Genomic DNA, 27,551 nt, shown 5'->3' with positions numbered 1-27,551 from the left:
TACTTGTTGATGTTCTTGTGTAGTGGCCGTATTCCCTCAGTATGTCCCACTACCCGTTGATGTTCTTGTGTAGTGGCCGTATTCCCTCAGTATGTCCCACTACTTGTTGATGTTCTTGTGTAGTGGCCGTATTCCCTCAGTATGTCCCACTACCTGTTGATGTTCTTGTGTAGTGGCCGTGATTTCCCTCAGTATGTCCCACTACCCGTTGATGTTCTTGTGTAGTGGCAGATTCCTCAGATTCCCTCAGTATGTCCCACTGTCCCACTACCTGTTGATGTTCTTGTGTAGTGGCCGTATTCCCTCAGTATGTCCCACTACTTGTTGATGTTCTTGTGTAGTGGCCGTATTCCCTCAGTATGTCCCACTACCCGTTGATGTTCTTGTGTAGTGGCCGTATTCCCTCAGTATGTCCCACTACCCGTTCATGTATAAGAGGCCAGTACATTGCAAAACTGTGCATTTGTTAGCAAGTATGATAGCATGCATTTACTTACAGTATCACATTGATAAACAGTACTAAATGCACAAATTGCTCCATGCACAATATATTACTCTCAAGTATTTGATTGTAAAGACTGCCCCAAAGTTTTGAAGTCTAGGCCAAGCTGTCCCTGGTGAAGTTGCTCAGAATTAGGGGATGTTGGCATCAGCTGTCCATGAAGCTGATGCTGACACCAACAACTATCAGTTGATTCCATTATCTTGCTGTTGTCACAGTTATTATATGCTTGTCTCTGTTTTTGGCTCATGACTGCCAACTGGTATGTATCTGAATGTGTTCAAGCTGTAGTGAATGTAATCTGACCAAGCCGTAGGTCTCCCAACTAGTAGTGAGGAACCCCCTCCCCCAGGCTCAACAAGGCTGAACTGAAGCTGGCCCTGTTGGCAAGAAGCCAACTGTCAGTGAGTGGTGTTTTGGCTGTCAATGGCTTCCCTGTGAGAGACCATCGTGTGTCAGTTGTAGTGAGAATGTGGATGTGTGAGCTTCCTCTCACCAGTGTATAGTGCAGCAGCAGACAGGGTGCCCCGTGCAGCCCGGCTCACCTCCCAGCCAGGTCAACACAGTACATGGGAGGAGGGGGAAGATGTGGAGGTAGGGGGGACCTCCTCTCCCTGGACATCCCAGATGTTCCTAGTCAGCTACAGCATCGTGTGTAGACTACATCGTGTGCTTCATCATGGTCACTGCAGGAGGACCTGATCACAGTTCACAAGTCTCATCATAGTACAGATGTCTGTTTCATCCTGGATATTTTATGACCTTTGCTCTTTTAGTTTTGTATGTGTGTAAGAGTATGATGAGAGAGTGAATTTTTTATAGGCATTGCTTTGAGCACTATTCCAGCTACACCAACATTGTACATGTGTGGGGAATTACATCCAGGCGTGCAGCATGTGCAGCATGTGCAGCATAGTGACCAATTGCTTAACATTAGACTCCCACTGTGTATACATATACAATTCCTACACTGTATACATGTTGAAGAGGGAATATCATGATGTCCATGATGCTGGACACAAACGCAGATCAGATTTCAATATTCCTGGTAATCCTTTTCCTGAAAATCAACTCTGTGATTGTGTTGTGGTTGAGTTTCTCATGGCCATGTGGCATGATCTGTAGTATTTGTATGTGATGATGTCATGTTTTACTTGCAGGTAAACCAGGGGCAGATAACTCCACCATGCACTGATCAACTAGGCCATCTGCTTTTCACGTTTTCACCTGCTGTTTGGGTCCTCAAACAAAATGGCGGATGTGAGTAAAGTGTTCAAGATAAAGAAGGGCAGGGAATGCAGTATATATCCTGTGTATCATGTATGGTTATTTTTGCATCCTAATCATTAATGGGCTGGACAAAACTGATGATTGTGCAATCTTGTTTTGATGAGTAGTCAGCATGTGCAGGGTTAAAATATGTGAAAAAACTTCTACTGGACAAGTACGTATACCAGTTGCAACAATCCATCCCTAAACAATTTCAATAAAATATGCAGAAACCTCCAGTATGTTTTCATATCTTTCATCATAATAATAACAAAATGTCACTCATGTCATATACAGACTGCATGCTTGGCAACTGTCTAGAAACAGACAAAAGTGCATTTAAAGCAGGTAACGAAACTTGTTCCTAACACTGAGGTAAATATATTTGTGATGTTTTGTTGTAAGTGACATATAATGGCACTCCAGTGTGAAAGCAATAGTGAATGATTTGTGGCAGTTAAGGGGTGGATGAGTTGATGAAGAAACTCATGATTTCATTACCAAACATGCAAAGGAATCATTTTGTAGTAAAGGAAGTAAAACAACCAGAGCAAGATGCATGGTTGAGTAAGTTTGAACAGTTGGAGACGAATGTAGATGATATAGTGACCAAAGTGTTTTGTTCCATCATCAATCACAGAGAATGGTAATAGTCACAAAGGACATAAAACTTTGAACATTTAACCCAGGAACAGAAAATATTGCAGAATGAGTACAAAATTAGAAATACTGTCATGCATTACAAGTTAGGTTCAACAAATGTTTCGAGCCCTGTTGTGATGTTTTTTAACTGTCTGTATTAACTGACTGAACATATACCCACCATATTGTAAACCAATCACTGACTTTGGTAGACATTTCATAGATCATGCTTTACTTTGACAATATGAAAATCTATGATAACACTGATGAATGTTTCCCATATTTTAGCAGTCTGCCATTCACCATACACTGACTGATTTGTTGATTACAGAACATGAACAAGGAGTTATTCCTTGACATCCTCACTAAAGAGGAAAAAGAGGCTCTTCTCACAAAGAAAATGGAGGAAATTCGCAAAAAGAATGATGCTCTCCGCAAGAGACATGAGGTTTGTCCTTTGTTTAATATGAACAACACTAGTGAATAACAAAGATGAGTGGTGGTTGTTATTTTGTTAAATATGAACAACACTAGTGAATAACGAAGATGAGTGGTGGTTGTTATTTGTTTAGTATGAACAACACTAGTGAATAACGAAGATGAGTGGTGGTTGTTATTTGTTTAGTATGAACAACACTAGTGAATAACAAAGATGAGTGGTGGTTGTTATTTGTTTAGTATGAACAACACTAGTGAATAACAAAGATGAGTGATGGTTGGTTGTTATTTTGTTTAATATGAACAACACTAGTGAATAACAAAGATGAGTGGTGGTTGTTATTTGTTTAGTATGAACAACACTAGTGAATAACAAAGATGAGTGGTGGTTGTTATTTGTTTAGTATGAACAACACTAGTGAATAACAAAGATGAGTGGTGGTTGTTATTTGTTTAATATGAACAACACTAGTGAATAACAAAACACTAGATGAAGTGAGTGGTTTGTTATTTGTTTAGTATGAACAACACTAGTGAATAACAAAGATGAGTGGTGGTTGTCATTTTGTTTAATATGAACAACACTAGTGAATAACAAAGATGAGTGGTGGTTGTTATTTGTTTAATATGAACAACACTAGTGAATAACAAAGATGAGTGGTGGTTGTTATTTGTTTAGTATGAACAACACTAGTGAATAACAAAGATGAGTGGTGGTTGTTATTTGTTTTAGTATGAACAACACTAGTGAATAACAAAGATGAGTGGTGGTTGTTATTTGTTTAGTATGAACAACACTAGTGAATAACAAAGATGAGTGGTGGTTGTTATTTGTTTAGTATGAACAACACTAGTGAATAACAAAGATGAGTGGTGGTTGTTATTTGTTTAATATGAACAACACTAGTGAATAACAAAGATGATGAGTGGTGGTTGTTATTTTGTTTAATATGAACAACACTAGTGAATAACAAAGATGAGTGGTGGTTGTTATTTTGTTTAATATGAACAACACTAGTGAATAACAAAGATGAGTGGTGGTTGTTATTTGTTTAGTATGAACAACACTAGTGAATAACAAAGATGAGTGGTGGTTGTTATTTGTTTAGTATGAACAACACTAGTGAATAACGAAGATGAGTGGTGGTTGTTATTTGTTTAGTATGAACAACACAAGTGAATAACAAAGATGAGTGGTGGTTGTCATTTTGTTTAATATGAACAACACTAGTGAATAACAAAGATGAGTGGTGGTTGTTATTTGTTTAATATGAACAACACTAGTGAATAACAAAGATGAGTGATGGTTGTTATTTTGTTTAATATGAACAACACTAGTGAATAACAAAGATGAGTGGTGGTTGTTATTTGTTTAGTATGAACAACACTAGTGAATAACAAAGATGAGTGGTGGTTGTTATTTGTTTAATATGAACAACACTAGTGAATAACAAAGATGAGTGATGGTTGTTATTTGTTTAATATGAACAACACTAGTGAATAACAAAGATGAGTGGTGGTTGTCATTTTTTATTCACCAGGCATCTAATGGATATAGTCAACGCCTCGTCCGTCTATCCGTCCGTCCGTCCGTCCGTCCGTCCGTCCGTCCGTAATCATTTTGCTTCCAGAGCATAACTCAGAAACTGTTCAATATTTTTCGACAAAAGTTGGTAGATATATCAAACAGAACCTAAGGTGGTGCCTTTTGCTATTTACAGATTTTTCCATTTTTATTTTCCCGGTTTCCATGGAAACGTTTTGGATTTAGTCTTAAAGGATGGGTGGGCTTCGTTTCCGGAGCATAACTCAAGAACCGTTCAATATTTTTCAACACAACTTTCTAGATATATCAAACAGAACCTTAAGTGGTGCCTTTTGCTATTTGCAGATTTTTGGCATTTTTATTTTTCCCAGTTTCCATGGAAACGATTCGGACTTAGTCCCAAAAGGGAGGGGTGAGTTTCGTTTCCGGAGAACAACTCGAAAACTTCTTAATATCTTTCAGCATAACTTGGTAGATATGTGAAGCAGATCCCAAAGTGGTGCCTTTTGCTGTTTGCAGATTTTTGTGATTTATTTATTATTTTTTTAGTCTCAAAAGGGAGGGTGGGTTTCTTTTCGGGAGAACTCAAAACCTTCTAAATATCTTTCAGTTTCCATGGAAATTATTCAGACTTAGTCTCAAAAGGCTGTTTGCAGATTTTTGGGTGGGTTTCTTTTCAGACTTAGTCTCAAAAGGAGAACTCAAAACCTTCTAAATATCTTTCAGCAAAACTTGGCAGATATGTGAGGCAGATGCCAAAGTGGTGGCTTTTGCTGTTTGCAGATTTTTGTGATTTATTATTTTTTTCGGTTTCCATGGAAATTATTCAGATTTAGTCTCAAAAGTGAGGGGTGGGTCTCATTTCGGGAGAAGAACTCAAAACCTTCTTAATATCTTTCAGCAAAACTTGGCAGATATGTAAGGCAGATGCCAAAGTGGTGGCTTTTGCTATTTGACAGAATTTTGGCATATTTATTTTTTCCCGGTTTCCATGGAAACGATTCAGACTTAGTCCCAAAAGGGAGGGGTGGGCTTCATTTCCGTAGCACAGCTTTAAAAGCGTTCAATATCTTTCAACAGAACTTGGCAGATATATTAGGCCAATTTTGAAATGGTGCCTTTTGCTAGTTACAGATTTTTGGCATTTATATTACTCATGATTTCCGTGGAAATGATTCGGACTTAGTCTAAAACAAATCAAGCTGGACTTTAAGTAACTGTCAGATGATTTGTTCTTTCAAATTTGTAGGGGCCGGGGGGATATGTCATATTCTGATGACTCTTGTTTAATATGAACAACACTAGTGAATAACAAAGATTAGTGATGGTTATTTGTTGACAGGTTATGGTGAGTTTTCATATAATTATGAGAGGTGAATGTCTTTGTTTTGCAAAATGCCAGCCAGTCCTTGTAAAATATCTGTCTTTTCTTGCAGGAAATAGAAGCGGATAAAAGAGTTGCCGCCAAAAACAACCCCAATAAAGATGTCAACTCCTATACCAGGGAAGCTTCAAGCTCTGGGTCATCGTCCCCGCAGAAGGAATCTAAGGTAGGGCAAAACACAATAGGAACAGATTCATGCCTGCTTGTGGTCGTCTACAGCAGGTAGTAAGTAAATATTGACACTATGACAGCAATTTCACACTTGACTGAGAGTATGACAATACTCGCTGTTAGGGTATGATGTGTAGCTGAAATGTTGAGTGTAACTTTCATGGACTGTCCTCATGGAGGTTCCTAATTATCCCCCGCAATGCGTTTTGCGGGGGGTATTAAAATGGACTCCGTCCGTGTGTGCGTCCATCCGGACGTCCGTCCGTGCACATTTGTCTTTTCCGGAGCAGAACTCTAAAACCGTTCAATATTTCTTCACCAAACTTGGCACATACATGGATCTGGTGGTGTACTGGTGCCTTTTGGTAGTTTTGGAATTCTGAATAAAATAATTTTGGTGTTTCCGTGGCAACAAGTTCGACTTAGACTGATATTAGTAGTAGTGCTCTTTTCCGAAGCAGAACTCTCAAACCGTTCAATATTTCTTCACCAAACTTGGCACATAGATAGATCTTGTGGTGTACTGGTGCCTTTTGGTAGTTTTGGAATTCTGAAAGAAATATTTTTGGCGTTTCCATGGCAACAAGTTTGATTTAGACTGAAATTGGTGGTTGTGCTCTTTTCCAGAGCAGAACTCTAAAACCGTTCAATGTTTCTTCACCAACTTGGCACATACATAGATCTGGTTGTGTACTGGTGCCTTTTGGTAGTTTTTGGAATTCTTAATAAAATATTTTTGGCATTTCCATGGCAACAAGTTTGACTAAAACTGAAATTAGTGGCAGTGCTCTTTTCTGGAGCAGAACTCTAAAACTGTTCAATGTTTCTTCACCAAACTTGGCACATACATAGATTTGGTGGTGTACTGGTGCCTTTTGGTAGTTTTGGATTTCTGAATAAAATATTTTTGGCATTTCCATGGCAACAAGTTTGACTTAGACTGAAATTGGTGATAGTGCTCCTTTCTGGAGCAGAACTTTAAAAACCTTTCAATACTCTCCTTCCACTTTTCTATATACACACCTAAATATTTGACATAATCATAACTCGTAGACATATTCCTGAAGAGTATTTTGCCATTGCGGGGGATATTGATGACTTTGTCTTCTTGTTTCAACATAATCCAGGGTCCACACATATCCAATCAGGATAATGGAGTGCCTGAAAGCCGCTGAGGTAGAAGGCTTCCTCCGGGGAACTGTCTCGCCTGAACTTTTGGGAGGAAGTCCTTTTGAATTCTTTTGGTTTCCAAGAATCTCCTGACCTACTCATGGAAAACTCTTTGCTTTCCTTGTTGGATGAAACATTAGTTGTTCAACTGCTTTGGCCTTTGTTTAGTCTCAAGCGGATAGTGGTCAATCAAAGAATAATCCGTGGTTACAAAAGTTACCATGGTTCTTCAAAATGACTTAAATGATCATCAGAGGATGTAAATTTCTTTTAGATTTCAGAAGATTTGGAACAAGCTATGTGATATTCAAATGAATCCCATATACTTTGTCATTTGTTTTACTTAGTGGTGACTTTTGAAAGCCTTCCCTTTTATGGATCATCTCATAGGTTCACTTCCACCCTTGAACGCCACCCCTACAGTTTCCAGCCACCCCTTGTACACTGATCAGTAAAGCAGGTGACACACCACCTCATCCTCAGTTATCTCCTACAAGTATTGACTCATGGGCACCTGCTCTACCTTGTACACTGAACAGTAAAGCAGGCTACACACCACCTCATCCTCAGTTATCTCCTACAAGTATTGACTCATGGGCACCTGCTCTACCTTGTACACTGAACAGTAAAGCAGGCGACACACCACCTCATCCTCAGTTATCTCCTACAAGTATTGACTCATGGGCACCTGCTCTACCTTGTACACTGAACAGTAAAGCAGGTGACACACCACCTCATCCTCAGTTATCTCCTACAAGTATTGACTCATGGGCACCTGCTCTACCTTGTACACTGAACAGTAAAGCAGGTGACACACCACCTCATCCTCAGTTATCTCCTACAAGCATTGACTCAATGGGCACCTGCTCTACCTTGTACACTGAACAGTAAAGCAGGCGACACACCACCTCATCCTCAGTTATCTCCTACAAGTATTGACTCATGGGCACCTGCTCTACCTTGTACACTGAACAGTAAAGCAGGCGACACACCACCTCATCCTCAGTTATCTCCTACAAGCATTGACTAATGGGCACCTGCTCTACCTTGTACACTGAACAGTAAAGCAGGTGACACACCACCTCATCCTCAGTTATCTCCTACAAGTATTGACTCATGGGCACCTGCTCTACCTTGTACACTGAACAGTAAAGCAGGTGACACACCCTCATCCTCAGTTATCTCCTACAAGTATTGACTCATGGGCACCTGCTCTACCTTGTACACACTGAACAGCAAAGCAGGTGACACACCACCTCATCCTCAGTTATCTCCTACAAGTATTGACTCATGGGCACCTGCTCTACCTTGTACACTGAACAGTAAAGCAGGTGACACACCACCATCCTCAGTTATCTCCTACAAGTATTGACTCATGGGCACCAGCTCTACCTTGTACACTGAACAGAAAGCAGGTGACACCCACCTCATCCTCAGTTATCTCCTACAAGTATTGACTCATGGGCACCTGCTCTACCTTGTACACTGAACAGTAAAGCAGGTGACACACCACCTCATCCTCAGTTATCTCCTACAAGTATTGACTCATGGGCACCTGCTCTACCTTGTACACTGAACAGTAAAGCAGGTGACACCCCACCTCATCCTCAGTTATCTCCTACAAGTATTGACTCAATGGGCACGTTGCTCTACCTTGTACACTGAACAGTAAAGCAGGTGACACCCCACCTCATCCTCAGTTATCTCCTACAAGTATTGACTCATGGACACCTGCTCTACCTTGTACACTGAACAGTAAAGCAGGTGACACACCACCTCATCCTCAGTTATCTCCTACAAGTATTGACTCATGGGCACCTGCTCTACCTTGTACACTGAACAGTAAAGCAGGTGACACCCCACCTCATCCTCAGTTATCTCCTACAAGTATTGACTAATGGGCACGTGCTCTACCTTGTACACTGAACAGTAAAGCAGGTGACACACCACCTCATCCTCAGTTATCTCCTACAAGTATTGACTCATGGGCACCTGCTCTACCTTGTACACTGAACAGTAAAGCAGGTGACACACCACCTCATCCTCAGTTTTCTCCTACAAGTATTGACTCATGGACATCTGCTCTACCTTGTACACTGAACAGTAAAGCAGGTGACACACCACCTCATCCTCAGTTATCTCCTACAAGTATTGACTCATGGGCACCTGCTCTACCTTGTACACTGAACAGTAAAGCAGGTGACACACCACCTCATCCTCAGTTATCTCCTACAAGTATTGACTCATGGGCACCTGCTCTACCTTGTACACTGAACAGTAAAGCAGGTGACACACCACCTCATCCTCAGTTATCTCCTACAAGTATTGACTCATGGGCACCTGCTCTCTACCTTGTACACTGAACAGTAAAGCAGGTGACACACCACCTCATCCTCAGTTATCTCCTACAAGTATTGACTAATGGACACCTGCTCTACCTTGTACACTGAACAGTAAAGCGGCGTGACCTCATCCTCAGTTATCTCCTACAAGTATTGACTCATGGGCACCTGCTCTACCTTGTACACTGAACAGTAAAGCAGGTGACACACCACCTCATCCTCAGTTATCTCCTACAAGTATTGACTCATGGGCACCTGCTCTACCTTGTACACTGAACAGTAAAGCAGGTGACACACCACCTCATCCTCAGTTATCTCCTACAAGTATTGACTCATGGGCACCTGCTCTACCTTGTACACTGAACAGTAAAGCAGGCTGACACACCACCTCATCCTCAGTTATCTCCTACAAGTATTGACTCATGGGCACCTGCTCTACCTTGTACACTGAACAGTAAAGCAGGTGACACACCACCTCATCCTCAGTTATCTCCTACAAGTATTGACTCATGGGCACCTGCTCTACCTTGTACACTGAACAGTAAAGCAGGTGACACACCACCTCATCCTCAGTTATCTCCTACAAGTATTGACTCATGGGCACCTGCTCTACCTTGTACACTGAACAGTAAAGCAGGTGACACACCACCTCATCCTCAGTTATCTCCTACAAGTATTGACTCATGGGCACCTGCTCTACCTTGTACACTGAACAGTAAAGCAGGTGACACACCACCTCATCCTCAGTTATCTCCTATATTGACTCATGGGCACCTGCTCTACCTTGTACACTGAACAGTAAAAGCAGGTGACACACCACCTCATCCTCAGTTATCTCCTACAAGTATTGACTCCTGGACACCTGCTCTACCTTGTACACTGAACAGTAAAGCAGGTGACACACCACCTCATCCTCAGTTATCTCCTACAAGTATTGACTCATGGGCACCTGCTCTACCTTGTACACTGAACAGTAAAGTAAAGCAGGTGACACACCACCTCATCCTCAGTTATCTCCTACAAGTATTGACTCATGGGCACCTGCTCTACCTTGTACACTGAACAGTAAAGCAGGTGACACACCACCTCATCCTCAGTTATCTCCTACAAGTATTGACTCATGGACACCTGCTCTACCTTGTACACTGAACAGTAAAGCAGGTGACACACCACCTCATCCTCAGTTATCTCCTTCAAGTATTGACTCATGGACACCTGCTCTACCTTGTACACTGAACAGTAAAGCAGGTGACACCCCACCTCATCCTCAGTTATCTCCTACAAGTATTGACTCATGGGCACGTGCTCTACCTTGTACACTGAACAGTAAAGCAGGTGACACACCACCTCATCCTCAGTTATCTCCTACAAGTATTGACTCATGGGCACGTGCTCTACCTTGTACACTGAACAGTAAAGCAGGTGACACACCACCTCATCCTCAGTTATCTCCTACAAGTATTGACTCATGGGCACGTGCTCTACCTTGGCAGTTCTTCGAATCTTGTAGCTGCAGTAGTTTCAATACATGTCAGTTATCAGTGCCTCCTGATATTCAGATATGGTTACTGATAATATATGTTTAAAACAGAAGAATCTTTGAAGTCCACATGACGTATTATGGCACTGGACAGTGTCTAATATATATATGACGTATTATGGCACTGGACAGTGTCTCATATATATATGACGAATTATGGCACTGGACAGTGTCTAATATATATATGACGTATTACTGATTTGGCCAAATTAGCGACACAAATACACTGTTGAGTTCTTGGATTATTGAATGCAGATAGGACATTTTTAGAAGCAGTGATTGTGATAATGAATACTTATTGTGTTGTAGGATTCAGTGGAATATAGCAACCTTGATCATTGGTGTTGCAAACTACCAGCTTTGGATCATTTATTTTCCCTTATCCTGACTCATATTGTTTGTTTTTTTCTCCTTTGACCCGAAATATAGTGGACACACTGCGTTTTGTTCCCCAAGGTCAGTGAAAACATCTCACTCAAACACAAAAAAAATATGTCATCGCAGAAGGTCAGGTTTGAAAGACTGTTCAAGTACAGCCATCAACTTGGTGGGAGAGGGATGACTTATTGCAGTGTTGCATACAGGTTGCGTGATTTTGGGATTCCCCCCTATTAACCTACATCTCCCGCAAAAAATGAAAATCGATGCACAACCTGTCACGCAATGTTTAAATGACCACGTATCTATCATATTGTGTCAACTCACCCACCTGCATAACGTGTGGGTCTCGTGGACGCATTTACGTATTGCAAGTCAAAAGTGTCTTTTTTAAATACATAAACAAGACTGCGAATCATGTGGATAAACCTATATTTTTCCTATCACTGCATCAGAATCCATCTCGAAAATCACCGGTAGATCGCGGGGGACGTGTGCACAGCTGATTGCTATTTCCAGCTCTGTATATGAGACAAATACACAAGGTGATCTTAAACCCTGCATATATAATACTAGGGAAAGCAAAAACAAATTAGAACTGAAATGGTAAACAATCATGTCTAGTGATGTTTATTTGCAAATTTACTGTCTTTACTGACAAAGTTGTCTTCTCTTGTTCGTTCACGCAAAGCAATATATCATGTTGTTTTCTTACCCCCTGAAAAAAAAGGTGTCCTCCCATTCTTCCAACTCTTGAGTAGAGGGATTATTTCCCCAGTGGTTAACATCATGAACATCGATCTATGCAGTTGGGATATGGTTGCCATTATTCTGACCTCACCAAACAAATGTCTTTTTGTCATTGTAAACTGTAGAATGTTGAGATAAACCCACTTTCTGTTCTGTTTGAAGGTCATGTTTGAATTTGAAACTTGCAACTTTCTTTTCACGTTACACACTACAATATCCTCCTAAACGAAGTTTGACTCATGTGATGTCAGACAATTACATGTTTTGTTTTGGAATGCAGTCTCTACCTGGGGAAGACAGACGTGGACCCCGCCCCAAGTCAGGAGGGAGGGGCAAGCCTCAGGTAGGCGGGAAGAGCAAGGAAAAGAAGCCACAGGTTAGGTGATATTGCTGAATAACAGGAAAAGTTCATCTTTGCATTGTGCTGCTCGTTATCAACTTTACATATACTGGCTGCAAAAGCAATTCATTTTTTTCTCAGATATCAATATCAACAGGAGTGAACATGGGTGGTGCACAGGGGGAGTCCACCTTGGGTGGTGCACAGGGGGTAGTCAACAGATGTAGTCAACATGGGTGGTGCACAGGGGGTAGTCAACAGATGTAGTCAGCATGGGTGGTGCACAGGGGGTAGTGAACATGGGTGGTGCACAGGGGGTAGTCAACAGATGTAGTCAACATGGGTGGTGCACAGGGGGTAGTCAACAGATGTAGTCAACATGGGTGGTGCACATGGGTGGTCAACAGATGTAGTCAACATGGGTGGTGCACAGGGGGTAGTCAACAGATGTAGTCAACATGGGTGGTGCACATGGGTGGTCAACAGATGTAGTCAACACGGGTGGTGCACATGGATGGTCAACAGATGTAGTCAACATGGGTGGTGCACAGGGGGTAGTCAACAGATATAGTCAACAGGGCTGGTGCACAGGGGGTAGTCAACAGATGTTGTCCAGTTGTAGTCACCACCAAGGGGATGGCCCACAAGGGGTAATAAGCTGGGGTGGTTCAGAAGGATGGCGAGCAAGGGGTAGTCAGCTGGGGTGGTCCAGAAGGATGGCGAGCAAGGGGTAGTCAGCTGGGGTGGTTCAGAAGGTTGGCGATCAAGGGGTAGTCAGCTGGGGTGGTCCAGAAGGATGGCGAGCAAGGGGTAGTCGGCTGGGGTGGTTCAGAAGGATGGCGATCAAGGGGTAGTCAGCTGGGTGGTCTAGAAGGATGGCGGGCAAGGGTAGTCAGCTGGGGTGGTTCAGAAGGATGGCGAGCAAGGGGTAGTCAGCTGGGGTGGTCCAGAAGGATGGCGAGCAAGGGGTAGTCAGCTGGGGTGGTCCAGAAGGATGGCGAGCAAGGGGTAGTCAGCTGGGGTGGTTCAGAAGGATGGGGATCAAGGGGTAGTCAGCTGGGGTGGTTCAGAAGGATGGCGATCAAGGGGTAGTCAGCTGGGGTGGTTCAGAAGGATGGCAAGCAAGGGGTAGTCAGCTGGGGTGGTCCAGAAGGATGGCGAGCAAGGGCTAGTCAGCTGGGGTGGTTCAGAAGGATGGCAAGCAAGGGGTAGTCAGCTGGGTTGATCGGTGGCGTAGTCTTCAGGGGAGGTATTTCCTAAGCAGTGATGATGCATGATCCCCTCCATCCTAACTTGTTTAAGACCTGAACAGTGATTTGCATGAATAGGAATGGTGGAATTCTGCTTGATTCATGAAACATAAATCAAAAGACAAAATTCGAAAGGTTATTGCCATAATGATAATTAATTGTAGAACATGATTCAGACTGCATGTGTACAGTAGTTGTAGGAGATTTCTGGGCATATACTTGTGCCAACATTAAACATGACAAACCCCAGTTACAGTTGTAGATACGTTGTTTCTGCATCAGTGACGTGATTTGATGACAGCATTATGCATTTATTTACTCTGCTAGTTGTGAGGAGAGAGTATCCTTTTCACCACGTACATGTATTAAGTGAGACTTCCAGGCAGCGTCTCATGTGGACCTAGTTTACCACGTTGTGATGGTTGGAAACAAAGGAAGGTTTGTAGACCATCCAAGACAAGGCTAATAATGCTGATGAGGTATAGCTATATATGATAACAGTTCATCATCAAATCATTGATCACTTCAAACCTGTGTACATAGGCTTTGTTTGTTACTCGGATTTTTATGTCAATATGTTTACATACTGTGTTCATTCCTAACATCAGTAGTAGAATATAAGGCAAAATATGATGTTAACAATAGATTGAGTAGGTGATAAGACCCACTCAGTCTACTGTTAAAACATCAGCTACCCTTTTGACTCAATTAGCTTCCATCACTTACCCACTTAATCTACTGTAACAACACTATATCTGCTGTTGTATATCATTCCATTTCATCTCATAATCCCCTGTTTATTGTATATATACATGCTTAAATTCACTCCGGCTTCATGTACATTACTAGTATATATATCCTGTATAACTGTTAGTTACCATTCACCTGACAAAGGGGCAAGGAAAAGCCCAGAAACATTGAAGTCCAGAAGAAGTTGACATTTTAATATTTTGCCTTATGCTTGAATGCCAACTTCTATATGCCTCTCAAGAACCTCATCAGTAATAGATATCTAACAAGTGTCATTGCTGGTACATATGGCATTGAGTGTAGTGCACATTCTCAACAAAACTATGTACACAGGTGTCTGTCCCCTGCATGCTGCCTGTCTACTAACTGGCATGTCACTCTCATCCCATCCATAGCAAGGCGTATTTCGAGTCATACGGTGGGAACCCCACTCTGGTGAAGTTGACATCACTGAGGATGATGCTAATGATGGTGGTGATGAAGGGGATGGGATGACCAGACGCCCTCCTTCCAAATTCCACTCAGATCCACCTGAAGCAGAGCAGATAGAGGATATCGAGGAGGGGGAAGCATGACATGAGGACCATCCCTGCCAAGAGGAACAGACGACCACAGATCACCTCAAAGAACCATGAAGAGATGGCCCAAAGGAGAGATCGCCTCATACCCTCAGGTCGACCCCAGAGAGGATCGAGCAAGCTGGGACCAGAAGATGTGAGTCCACAGGTCCAGTGCAGGATGACAGGCAGTGTGGAAGTGTTAGGGCCCCTTCATCATGCACTGTAGTCCTTATAGCGCTTCCTGTCCCGCTCTGGTCACTGTAGTGACACTCAGTAATTGGGTAACATTCGACAGATTGCACACATGGAGGTATACAATCTGAGTTTTCTATCACTTTACATTCCCCTATATATTCTGTTCCAGTAGCTTCATTATCATTACAGAGTGATGCAATGTCTTACTTTCCTTTCTTATCACCATGGGCTAGGGTGAATCTGGTATTTACACACAAACTATTAACCAGTGTATTGGCTGTGCTTCGGCATGTGTCCTCCTTGCTGTATGTTCTTGTCTGGATGCTGCATAGTGTCTGAGCTGCCAGCATGCTGCTAGTGTGACCACTGTCTACACTCAGTGTGCAGACTGTGGAGACCTGCTTGCATCTGCTACAGGGAGCATGACTGGAATGTCACATACAATTATTGCCCTCATTGGACTGTTTGTGTCTTCATTTGGGGAATTGGTTACATGATATATGTTTTCTTTGCTTCACATTTGATTTGCACCTCGAAAGTTATTATTTCTCATTTTAGATTGATGAAAATTGAAATAAAGATGCAACTGTTTACATTACTATATGTTTTCATGGGCCAAAACGTAAAGACGAGTGTCAGACAACAAAGCTTTGTCATATGGTCATGTTGTGGAAGTTATAAATACAGAATTAACTGAAGCTGATATCCCCAAAATGGGACTTTTTTCACTGTAAATTCAGTATCTTGTTGATGCACTTGATAGGAGATCTGTAGCTGATGTGAATGGTCCTGGACCTCCTTTCACAAAGCACTAAGAAAACCTTAGTGCAATGTTAAAGAATGGGAGTTAAGGTTAACCTTAGTAAAGGTTGCTTCGTGAAAGGAGCCTCTGGTGTGCTGTTCCAGCATGTAATGTTTTCCTACTTGCACAGGGTCCACCTCCAGACCCCTCCTACAACTTCCTTGCTGACCGACGCAGAGAAGGGCCTGCCAAGGAATCTAACGGAGAAACTCCAGTGGAAAAAGTCCGCAAACCTGACACAAGACGACACCCCAAAAATTATGGGGGTCAAGACTTTAATAATGTCAAAACACAAATGAGAACAACCAAAGAACGCCAGGTAATAACTTAGTTACTGATTATGTGATCAGGTGGGTTTTTTTTAAAGAATTTTCCATTCAGATGTACCCCTTTGTGATTTCTCCTGTCTTTTGTGTGTGTCTGTGTGTGTGGTCAAATCAAGCATGTGGAAGAACTGACTTGAAAATGATTATGATATAATTATCTCCCGCCGCGCGTTTAGTGCGAAGCTAGATTCTTTTCATACTTGGTACCTAGGTTCATCACAGTATGCAAAAGGTCCCAGTCAGGTTTGGTGACCTTGACCTTCATTTCAAGGTTACACGGCTACTTTAACGTTTTACCCTTGTCAGCAAGAAATCTCAATTTTCAAGGTCACAGTGACACTTTGAAGGTTTCAGCATGTTAACGTACATGTTAAGCTTGTCAGCGAGATACCTCCAGAACCATTCAATGGATTTTCATCATATTTGACACCAGGGTGCAGGGCCCAGTTGATTTTGGTGACCTTCACTTAATTTTCTAGGTCACAGTGACACTTTTAAGATTTCAGCATGTTAACCTTGCATGTTAAGATTGTCAGCAAGATATCTCAAGAACAGTTCACTGGATTTTCTTCATAGACTTTCAAGACTTCTCTTGATATCAAGAGAGGTTGACTGGTCATGTGTTTGTTGACTTTGAACTTCATCTTAAACCACGACCTTCACTTTCATTTCTTTTTAAGTTTGATTTGATCATTTGCAGCGGGGGATTATGTCACCTTAGTGACAACTGCTTGTTCTGATTGTCCTTGGATAGAGCCAGGTTGTTATAGGGAATACAGTATATTCCAATCAACTACAGACAGTTCTATTCTGAACTGGGACATCTATGCACATCTGTATGCTTAACTTATATAAGTTTAACTTGGATAAGTATATATAGACTTTCTGAAGTGGGATCTGTCACATGTGATCTGTACTATGTGTTCTGTATGTTTCTTGGCCCACTGCATGTGTGTCAGGATGTGATCTGTACTATGTGTTCTGTACGTTTCTTGGCCCACTGCATGTGTGTCAGGATGTGATCTGTACTATGTGTTCTGTACGTTTCTTGGCCCACTGCATGTGTGTCAGGATGTGATCTGTACTATGTGTTCTGTACGTTTCTTGGCCCACTGCATGTGTGTCAGGATGTGATCTGTACTATGTGTTCTGTACGTTTCTTGGCCCACTGCATGTGTGTCAGGATGTGATCTGTACTATGTGTTCTGTACGTTTCTTGGCCCACTGCATGTGTGTCAGGATGTGATCTGTACTATGTGTTCTGTACGTTTCTTGGCCCACTGCATGTGTGTCAGGATGTGATCTGTGTACTATGTGTTCTGTACGTTTCTTGGCCCACTGCATGTGTGTCAGGATGTGATCTGTACTATGTGTTCTGTACGTTTCTGCATGTGTGTCAGGATGTGATGTACTATGTGTTCTGTTGCATGTGTGTCAGGATGTGATCTGTACTATATGTCTGGTATGTTGTGCGTTTGTTCTGGACGTTTCTTGGCCCACTGCATGTGTGTCAGGATGTGATCTGTACTATGTGTTCTGTACATTTCTTGGCCCACTGCATGCTTGTCAGGATGTGATCACATATGTTTAACACCATGATGATGTTATCTTGATGTTGTGGATGTAGTGTTGTGATCTTGTTCCAGGAACGTCCTAAGTCAGGACCCCCACGCACCAAGATGGAGCTTGCAATGGCGATGACAGGGAAAGAGCGGAAGCAGTATCTGGAGTGGAAAGCAGAACGCGACCGTGTGGACCAGGAGAGAATGGACCGCCAGAAATCGACATCAGGAGAGTGGCGGCGTGCGTGGGATGCTGATAAGAATCAGCAAGAGTAAGTGGTGTTGATCATATACATCCAGATAGTTTCACAGACCATATTCAAGTGTTGTCTATAAGTATTCTTCTTTCATGATCATAGTGACAAAAAACTTGGACATTTTGGTGTAATGAAATACCTGGTAAAACTATATGCTTCTTTAATTTGTTCTAGTTTCGAACAATCTTCAAGTCCACAGAGAACAGAGCCAGCCAAACGACCAGGTAGTTACATCTTTCTTGTGAGATTGAGTGAAAATTCCACGAAAATATCTTAGATACTTGACAATTGAAATATATAATTCCATTGAAAACCCTGCTTCTATTACCCGATAGCCATAAATTCCCAATGTTGGCTGTCATTACACTGTCAAATATTTATGTTTTCAAAGACATCCTGTTTGCTACTAACTTTCTCTGCAATAGTTTTGAAGTAAACCCTATTATCAGGTTATCCTCTCAGTGCTGGTGTCGAAACCATTTCACAGGAGACTATTTAATGACATCCCCCAAATCCCCAACTTGCAATAACTATTTACCAAGTAGGATTTACGTATCATTTGAAGTATCAATGGTATGCATAAATACTCAGATTTCAAAATATATAAACTTCAAGAAGTTTATGTACCTCAAATAGAAAATTTTGCAATTTAAAAATCGAATTTTCTCAACACCCAACTCCCCACAGCGGCAGTTGTTAACATCGGTCACTTCACACTGAGTGCTGGCAGTCTGGTATTTTCTTCATAATGAAATCCTTTTTTGGGGTCTTTAGTGAAAGAAAACACAGGAGTTCCTCACTATTTGAAAATGAGCAGATTTCGGTTGGATTAGTTATGAACAAACACAATCTGAATTGTTGATGTTCGGATGAATCTGAATGATCATGGAAAAAGTGGTAAACGTACAACTCTGCATGCATCGTGATGCATACAAGCTTTTTCTGATAGAGGACCTGTTGTACCCGATGAAACTAGATCTAGTGTAAGTACACATAGTGGTTTGATTTCTTGATATGATAGAGGACCTGTTGTACCCGATGAAACTAGATCTAGTGTAAGTACACATAGTGGTTTGATTTCTTGATATGATAGAGGACCTGTCGTCCCCGATGAAACTAGATCTAGTTTAAGTACACATAGTGGTTTGATTTCTTGATATGATAGAGGACCTGTCGTACCCAATGAAACTAGATCTAGTGTAAGTACATTTAGTGGTTTGATTTCTTGATATGATAGGATCAAGAAGTACTCATCGTCTAACTATATGAATTATCTATTGGGTATATCTATGTGGACATAAAACACATAAGTTCACCCTTTCTTTTACAAGTAGGAGCAATATTGAAACTAATTTTTAGTCTCAGAAAGTAGAGAGTTCAAAGTTTTAATTCAAAGTTCATATGACGTATGTCAGTCATAATGCCATCTTTATAAAAAGTTTTTAACTGGGACCCCATGCAAGGCTCAACTTAGAACCTGTTCCAACCAGAAACTGCGAAACCTCATATTGAAACCAGCTTGCACCCAGTGCTTGTGAATATTTTAGTGTACAAAGAACACAGCCTTCAAAAGAATACAGACGAACTGGCTTGGAGCAGTGATTGAATGACTGTTACTGTTTATGCCATGAAATCTTACATAGTAATATGAAATGATCTTATCGGATCCTTCACCTGATGAAGGAGCAAGCATACACTCCGAAACGTCATGTTATTCACAATAAAGAAGTTGACATCCATAAATCCTGCTTTTCTTTTTCAGATCCAGAATAATTTTGTTGTAAATTTTAGAGGCTTATATAATGAGCAGCAGGTGCAGACTGTTTTTGTCTGGTGCAACAAGGTTTTTACCTGAGGTTGGGCAAAATAGGTTTCATTTCATATATCGAGCCCTGCAATAAAATAGCACAGGCAAACTTTTGCTGTCCTTTTTTAGGCTAGTTTGTTCAGATTTTAATTTGCATTTTATATTTTCATACATATGTGGCACTGGCAATATCAAACACTTACAGATACTTAATTAAAAGAGTACTCAAGGTATGACATTTTTAAATTCAAAGAAGACTGTTCTTGACATTTTTTGTTTCATGATGGCAGAGGCGATTATATACAATATGGGTGATAGGAGCACATAACTGACACCTCAATAAACAGAAACAACATGGAACGTTGGTTAGACTGATTACACACTACTTGTATGTCATTGGTACTAAACTAGGAAACAATACTAAGCAGAAATCAGAACACGTAGGCTTATGTCTCTATTTCCCTGCTGCAAACTGTCTAGAATGACTGGATGTCTGATCCCTATTGTAAATCCTTACTTTGATGTAATGGAGGTAGAGTATATCAATACTGTGTCGATTATGTCAGGAAGTAGTCACTCTCACCTCCACAATTTATAGGTGTTTAGATAGTCAACATCATTGGAAGGAAGTGGCAATGTCCTGCTCCAATCAAGTTGCATTGTACCTCAAAACTAGTTTCTCAAAAAGTTGACAGTGAATATAGTATTGGATAATGTTTACAGTGTGATGACAACATGGGAACTTATGGCGTTGATGTTATACAGATAGTACTCGTAGATCTTTACACAGCGTTATCAAGTGTTTGATTTCTGTACAAGCGGACAATTATCAGTGATATTTGCTTGTTGACACTGTTTTCTGTGCCTGATTGTTGTAGTTAGAGAAAGTATCTGTGATAGGTAGCCTCACTGTGTCTGGTGCATGCTGCTTATAAGGGGGTCTGTAGTTATTGTAGAGATAGCCTTTGCCCAAGTCAGTCAGGTGCATCATACAGGTGATTTGCAACCTTCTTTAAACTAAGTTTAGGGACATTAAACCAGTGACAACTTTATGCCAATCGAGCTTAGGCCTCTTGATACAGACCAAGGTTTGCTTTTATTCTCTGTACTCTATCTATCCAGAAGGCTGTATTCTCTTTAGAGTACTATGCATATTTACTGTCCTGTTGGGTATTCTCTCTATCAGTAGGGTGTTCTCACTTTCCTATTGGGTGTTCTATCTATCGAGTAGGGTGTTCTCACTTTCCAGTGGGGTTTTCTATCAATCGAGTATGGTGTTCTGACTTTCCAGTGCGGTCTTCTTTCTGCCCAATAGGTTTTTCTCTATCCAGCAGGGTGTTCTCTCTATTCAGTAGGTGTATCATCTCTATTGGTCTTGTTGGATGTACTCTCACTATCTAGTAGGGTGTTCATTATGCAACAGGGGGGTCGACTGTCCATTCTTAGGGTGTACCCCTTTACATTGCTATGCTTGACCTATTCAGTACCTGGTACTCACTATCCATTGGGTGTACTGTCTCTATCCAGTACTCGGGTACTGGGCTCTGTATCCAGTAATAGGATGTACTTTATATCTTTCTCAGAAAGAAGTTGACCTCACACTTGATAATGTTTACGATGACTGTACACAAACAATGACAGATCTGACACAAAGTCATCATTCCAATAGTAAAAATAATCCAGACAAAATTGAAGACAATTAGTTCAAGAATGCCAAATGTCGACAGTACAATGTAGACACACATTGGTGCTGTGTTTGGGATAGGCTACCTTTCTGATAAAATAGCTCAAACGAGTTAGATTTTTGTATGCAGAATTCTACTGAGGCAGATCTATGTACTACCTGATATAATCCAAGTCTCCTCCTTCAAGAGTGTACGCTCCCTCTCCGCTCGAGTGAATCTGTAACCAGAATGGGTGTGCTCTCTTTCTATCCAGTACCAGGGTGTGCTCTCTATCAGATGTTTGCTGCACCTGTTGCTAGTACCATTTAAGCCATGCAATGTTGTATGTGGAAATTAGGTCAGATACTGTGAAATTTGTTCTCTGCTCACTGCTCCATATCTCTAAATGGCTACTACTGGATAAGATGTCTTTACGCAAGGACAAACATTACAGTTGAACATACATAATGACCTGTCCATCCTATCCAAAGACAAAGGACCAACATTACAATTGAACATGTGTAATGACCTGTCCATCTTAAGATTGCATCTGATTCTATTTGGGAAAAACATGGTGTTTTTGGTAATGTGAACAAAAAAGGTTCATCTGTGCCATATTTTAGTGTTGTGTGCTGTCTTCCAGCTGTGTTTGCCCCTTCAGATGTGATATTAGAATGTAACCCTAGTTGTGTGATTTGACATGAGCCATAGGAGTCCTTTTACCAATGTGTGTTGGGACATTACACAACATTCATGCATGTATGAACATGCCATTTATATATAGTTTTAGTATGCAGTATGACATCATGTCTTTGAGGTCACGTATGTGCATCTGTGTGTCAAAACATAAGCCTTTCAAACAACCTTAATGAAACTGAAGTATGACATTTATGTCAGTAAAACTAGCATACTGAAATGTAATACCATATGATTCTATATTCTCAAGTCTATCAAAACTATCATTTGGGTTGTTTATGTGAGTCACTGGTGTCTTGTATTAAAGGTCACATGCAACGTAAAACGCAACTTTGCAGATCCTGATACCTTTCGGTATGGACTTACCGAAACAAATCATCAAAAATGCAAATTCAACTTATAAAGTTGAAAAATAACGCGATGAACAAAACCGCGTGAAATCAGAGTTCAAACGATTCACTAATTTTCCCCCAGCGCTTTGGGGAAAAGTGGTTTCAGCAGCTGGGTTGCGCTTCGCTGGGCTGTACTCATAGCACATGTGCAGTGAAATAGGTTCACGCAGCTTGGAAGCGGGTTGTCCGGTGAATACTTGGTGAAGGCTTTGGTGTGGGCTATGTTTTGTTGATATTTTTGACGACAAAATAGCATCCATTGGATATGCTCAACACCAGGCTGTACTTCAACCATCAACCCCAAAGATGACCTTGTGACGAAGCAAGGTCAGGCCCACAACCATCCTGCAGATGATACCAAGATCGCCGTAGATAGTTTTCTTTCTAATCTCAAACAGATGGTTAGAGAAGACTCTACATGTACCACCCCTTGTAAATTGTACATGGATATTTGATACGACCCCCATAGTTGAAACAACAACGGATTAGTTCAGCAACCGTAACATGCCGGCATTCCGGGAGTAAACCATTTCACAGGCGCGAGCTTTTTATATGTCATGACAGTAGATTATCGATTTTACTGTTTATATAATTTCATTTGTCTATTTCACCACACGTTCTTCTTACCGAGTCACTTTCTCAGTTCGATACTTAAAAGCAATGTCATTATTTAGCGTTGACAGAATTTCTAACTGTGATATAGATATGTCGTTGTCACAGACAAAACTCAATGTCTGTTTTACTGACACCTATATATGTGTCTGCCTGCCTGTCTGCTAATGACAATATTCAATACACAACTTCGATCACTGACCGCATGCAATTTGAACTTAACGCCTATCAGGCTATACACCATAAACAAAACGCATTGATTTATGGCCCGAGTTCGGTCTCTGTCACATTATGTAATTACACAGACAGGCAGGTGTGATACTTGTACACATGACATGTTATGATGTCTGTTGATTGCAAAATGTTATACTAAAAAAATGAGCATGTATTTACAAAACCGAACATCTCTATATATACACACACAATGAGCCGTGAGGGCATCTGCAAATGAACCAGCCGTTACACTTTAGTGCACACCCACCCACTCTGCCTGGGTTCGGTATCCCGGCTGATTCGTTTCGAGGGAAGTAAACCCAAGTACAACATATTGCACTTTTGATTTGCGATTGTACGCTTATAATTTTGTTTTTTCATAATCAACAATGTATATTATATGTCATGAATAGGTGATAATTGTGTTCTAATTATGTTTGATTTTTTGGTTGCATGTGACCTTTAAGAATTGTCATCTTGATCATTTTTGTTTGGTCCTTCAACAAGCTATCTAATGCTCCACTAGTTGCAGCTATTGTTGAAGAAGGTTTTCACTTTGTTCAACCCTTGAACAACTGAAGCTATTAACTGCATGTGTTTTCCCAGCAAGAGTGTCCTTGGAGTGCTGTACATATCATGGGCAACTATATTATGGCCTTGTGGCTTTGTACTTATCTCCCTTGTGATACACTGATCAGAGGCAAGCAATGCTTTCACTGATTTGATTTATTTGTCTGATTTGGTTTGCCTCTGTCAAAAAACACTGAAATCAATCATGTTCTTATTTCCTGAATGCCTGCACTTCATAGTGTCATACGTAATATATTCCTGAGCATAAAAGATTGAATTTATCAAACACATGCACACTTAACACATGTTCCTCAATCTGAAGTATCTTTGAGTACACCCACAGTGTACAGTGAGACTCCCTGATAAGAAGAGAGCAACATGTACAGTTACATCAAATAGACATGTTGTACCTGTGTTATACCAACATTGGCAACACACACAGATGTAAATACAATTTCAGCACTCAGACATGTAAATACAATGGAAACACACAGAGATGTAAATACAATGGTAACAGTAAGAGATTTATATATAATGGTAGCAGTGAGAGATTTATATATAATGGTAGCAGTGAGAGATTTATATATAATGGAAACATTAAGCAATGTAAATACAATGGCAACATTAAGCGATGTAAATACTATGGAAACATTAAGCGATGTAAATACAGTGGAAACATTAAGCGATGTAAATACAATGGCAACATTAAGCGATGTAAATACAATGGCAACATTAAAGCGATGTAAATACAATGGAAACATTAACAAACTCTCAGATGTAAATACAATGGAAACATTAAGCGATGTAAATACAATGGCAACATGTGTAAATACAATGGTTGTACTCAGACATGTAAATACAATGGCAAACATTAAGTAAATACAGTGATGTAAATACAATGGCAACATTAAAGAGATGTAAATACAATGGTTAAAAGAGATGTAAATACAATGGTAACAAACAAGAGATTATAAAATACAATTGATGAAACAAATCTTTACTTGATGATGTACATAATCTGAACTTACTGTCATCTTCAGTACAGAAACTCACAATGCATGGAACATCCCCAGGAAATGTGACTGCTCTCTGTTGCTTGTATGTTTCCCTAGTGTTCTAAAATATGTTATGTAGAAATGCCAATGTGTACAAGGCTCATGTACAGTGTGTGTAAGGTGGGGTGAGTACAGTTTCATTGGTTGTACCAGGCAGACTGTCAAGCAGGGACACAGGGACCAGTCAGTGTGGCCTTTGTCAGCGACACTTCACAGGGACCAGTCAGTGTGGCCTTTGTCAGGTCACTTAAACATAAAACTTCATCTTGAAAAACTGAATTAGATATGAAGATATTTCCAAAGTGACTGACCTCAGTTCTGTCTGATCTGCTTGAGTCGAATGGTGCAAGTAGTGAACACATCTGATGTCAGGCTCCAATAATTTCTCTTCTCCCTACTGTGAGGTCTGGCTTTGGTTGTTGGGTGTGTTACCAGGGCATGTCACTGTATTCAGGTGTGAGCTGGTTGATGTCTGCAGCACCCACCTAGTAGTAGGTTTGAATCCAACTGCTTAACTCTAATTCACTTTGAGTGTTTAATACGAGTGTCATGTTTTAAGGTTGTAATTTATGTGTTAAATCTTCACAGCCGATTGCACAGAGTGTGTTTGTATTAGTGTCAGTGACTATGGACAACCTAGGTGTTGATACGGGTTCAAGGAGATCATGATATAATTGCACCAAAGCAATTGCCAGATATACTGTGTCCACATATCACCCAATACACACTGTAGGTTCCTCACGCTAGTTCATTAGGTCTCTACAGTTTCACCTCCTTGTATATAACCGAGGCAATACACACTGTAGGTTCCTCACGCTAGTTCATTAGGTCTCTACAGTTTCACCTCCTTGTATATAACCGAGGCAATACACACTGTAGGTTCCTCACGCTAGTTCATTAGGTCTCTACAGTTTCACCTCCTTGTATATAACCGAGGCAATACACACTGTAGGTTCCTCACGCTAGTTCATTAGGTCTCTACAGTTTCACCTCCTTGTATATAACCGAGGCAATACACACTGTAGGTTCCTCACGCGCTAGTTCATTAGGTCTCTACAGTTTCACCTCCTTGTATATAACTTGAGGCAATACACACTGTAGGTTCCTCACGCTAGTTCATTAGGTCTCTACAGTTTCACCTCCTTGTATATAACGAGGCAATACACACTGTAGGTTCCTCACGCTAGTTCATTAGGTCTCTACAGTTTCACCTCCTTGTATATAACCAAGGCAATACACACTGTAGGTTCCTCAGCTAGTTCATTAGGTCTCTACAGTTTCACCTCCTTGTATATAACCGAGGCAATACACACTGTAGGTTCCTCGCAGCTAGTTCATTAGGTCTCTACAGTTTCACCTCCTTGTATATAACCCGAGGCAATACACACTGTAGGGTTCCTCAGCTAGTTCATTAGGTCTCTACAGTTTCACCTCCTTGTATATATAACCCGAGGCAATACACACTGTAGGTTCCTCACGCTAGTTCATTAGGTCTCTACAGTTTCACCTCCTTGTAAATAACCGAGGCAATACACACTGTAGGTTCCTCACGCTAGTTCATTAGGTCTCTACAGTTTCACCTCCTTGTATATAACCGAGGCAATACACACTGTAGGTTCCTCACGCTAGTTCATTAGGTCTCTACAGTTTCACCTCCTTGTATATAACCGAGGCAATACACACTGTAGGTTCCTCACGCTAGTTCATTAGGTCTCTACAGTTTCACCTCCTTGTATATAACCGAGGCAAAAGTTTAATGAAAACTTGTGTGACCACTTGTTATGAAGCATAATTGACCCATGTTGTGGATTGCAGAAAAACTATGATTAATGTTTGTGGAACTTGTTTGTGGAAATGTCAAGTTGGAAATACCATATCCTTCCCCTCTGTGTTACTGCTGTAGAGTCAGGGCAAATGGCCGTGGCTTGTATTGTTCATAGGTGTTTTCACAAATAATGAAGCCACATTATTTAACTGTATTGTAGGTGGAGCTGAGGTCATTCTCAGATGAATCCTACAAATTCTGATCATAACAACTAAAATGGATCTTTCTCAACTTCTTTGTCATAAACATCCCAGTTGTTAAGATTGCCTGTCCAGACGGATTAAGATTGAAAGTGAGGCCTTCTGGACTGCTGTAATGCTGTGACTGTTTCCTGCCTGATGGCTGCTTTACGTCAGCCTGGGACAGTCCAGTGCTATACATATCACAACATCCACAGATCTAGTCAAGTCTGCATAGTTGAGATTAGATTATGAAGTCATGACACAATCAATACACAAATGGTGAAGATATGTTCCAGTAGACTCTCTTCCGTCCAACCCCTCCAACCTCTTCCAACCCCTGTCTACCCCTGCCTAACCATCT

The 27,551-nt window shown here is 41.0% G+C and overlaps 1 protein-coding gene across 3 annotated transcripts in view; it reads left to right on the top strand.

The window, feature by feature from the left end:
• Positions 1-27,551, top strand: part of LOC124256002 (coiled-coil domain-containing protein 9-like) — a 56,856-nt gene that overhangs the window by 17,563 nt on the left and 11,742 nt on the right. For 2 of the 3 annotated variants that reach the window (XM_046689933.1, XM_046689931.1), the window contains exons 2-8: positions 1,663-1,762; positions 2,745-2,861; positions 5,834-5,947; positions 12,413-12,508; positions 16,160-16,348; positions 18,002-18,189; positions 18,349-18,398. In XM_046689933.1, coding sequence (XP_046545889.1) covers positions 1,754-1,762; positions 2,745-2,861; positions 5,834-5,947; positions 12,413-12,508; positions 16,160-16,348; positions 18,002-18,189; positions 18,349-18,398 — 763 coding nt within the window. In that variant the 5' untranslated portion in view covers positions 1,663-1,753. Of the gene's footprint in view, positions 1-1,662; positions 1,763-2,744; positions 2,862-5,833; positions 5,948-12,412; positions 12,509-14,923; positions 15,187-16,159; positions 16,349-18,001; positions 18,190-18,348; positions 18,399-27,551 lie in introns of those variants that run through there. The other variant, XM_046689939.1, reaches the window with a different exon arrangement.

The sequence above is a fragment of the Haliotis rubra genome, unplaced genomic scaffold, assembly GCF_003918875.1.
Source record: "Haliotis rubra isolate DU_JTF1 unplaced genomic scaffold, ASM391887v1 Scf116, whole genome shotgun sequence".
NCBI classification, from domain to species: Eukaryota; Metazoa; Mollusca; class Gastropoda; order Lepetellida; family Haliotidae; genus Haliotis; species Haliotis rubra.
Note: the sequence above shows the minus strand (reverse complement) of the source record. Positions and strands in the feature narration are given on the sequence as shown.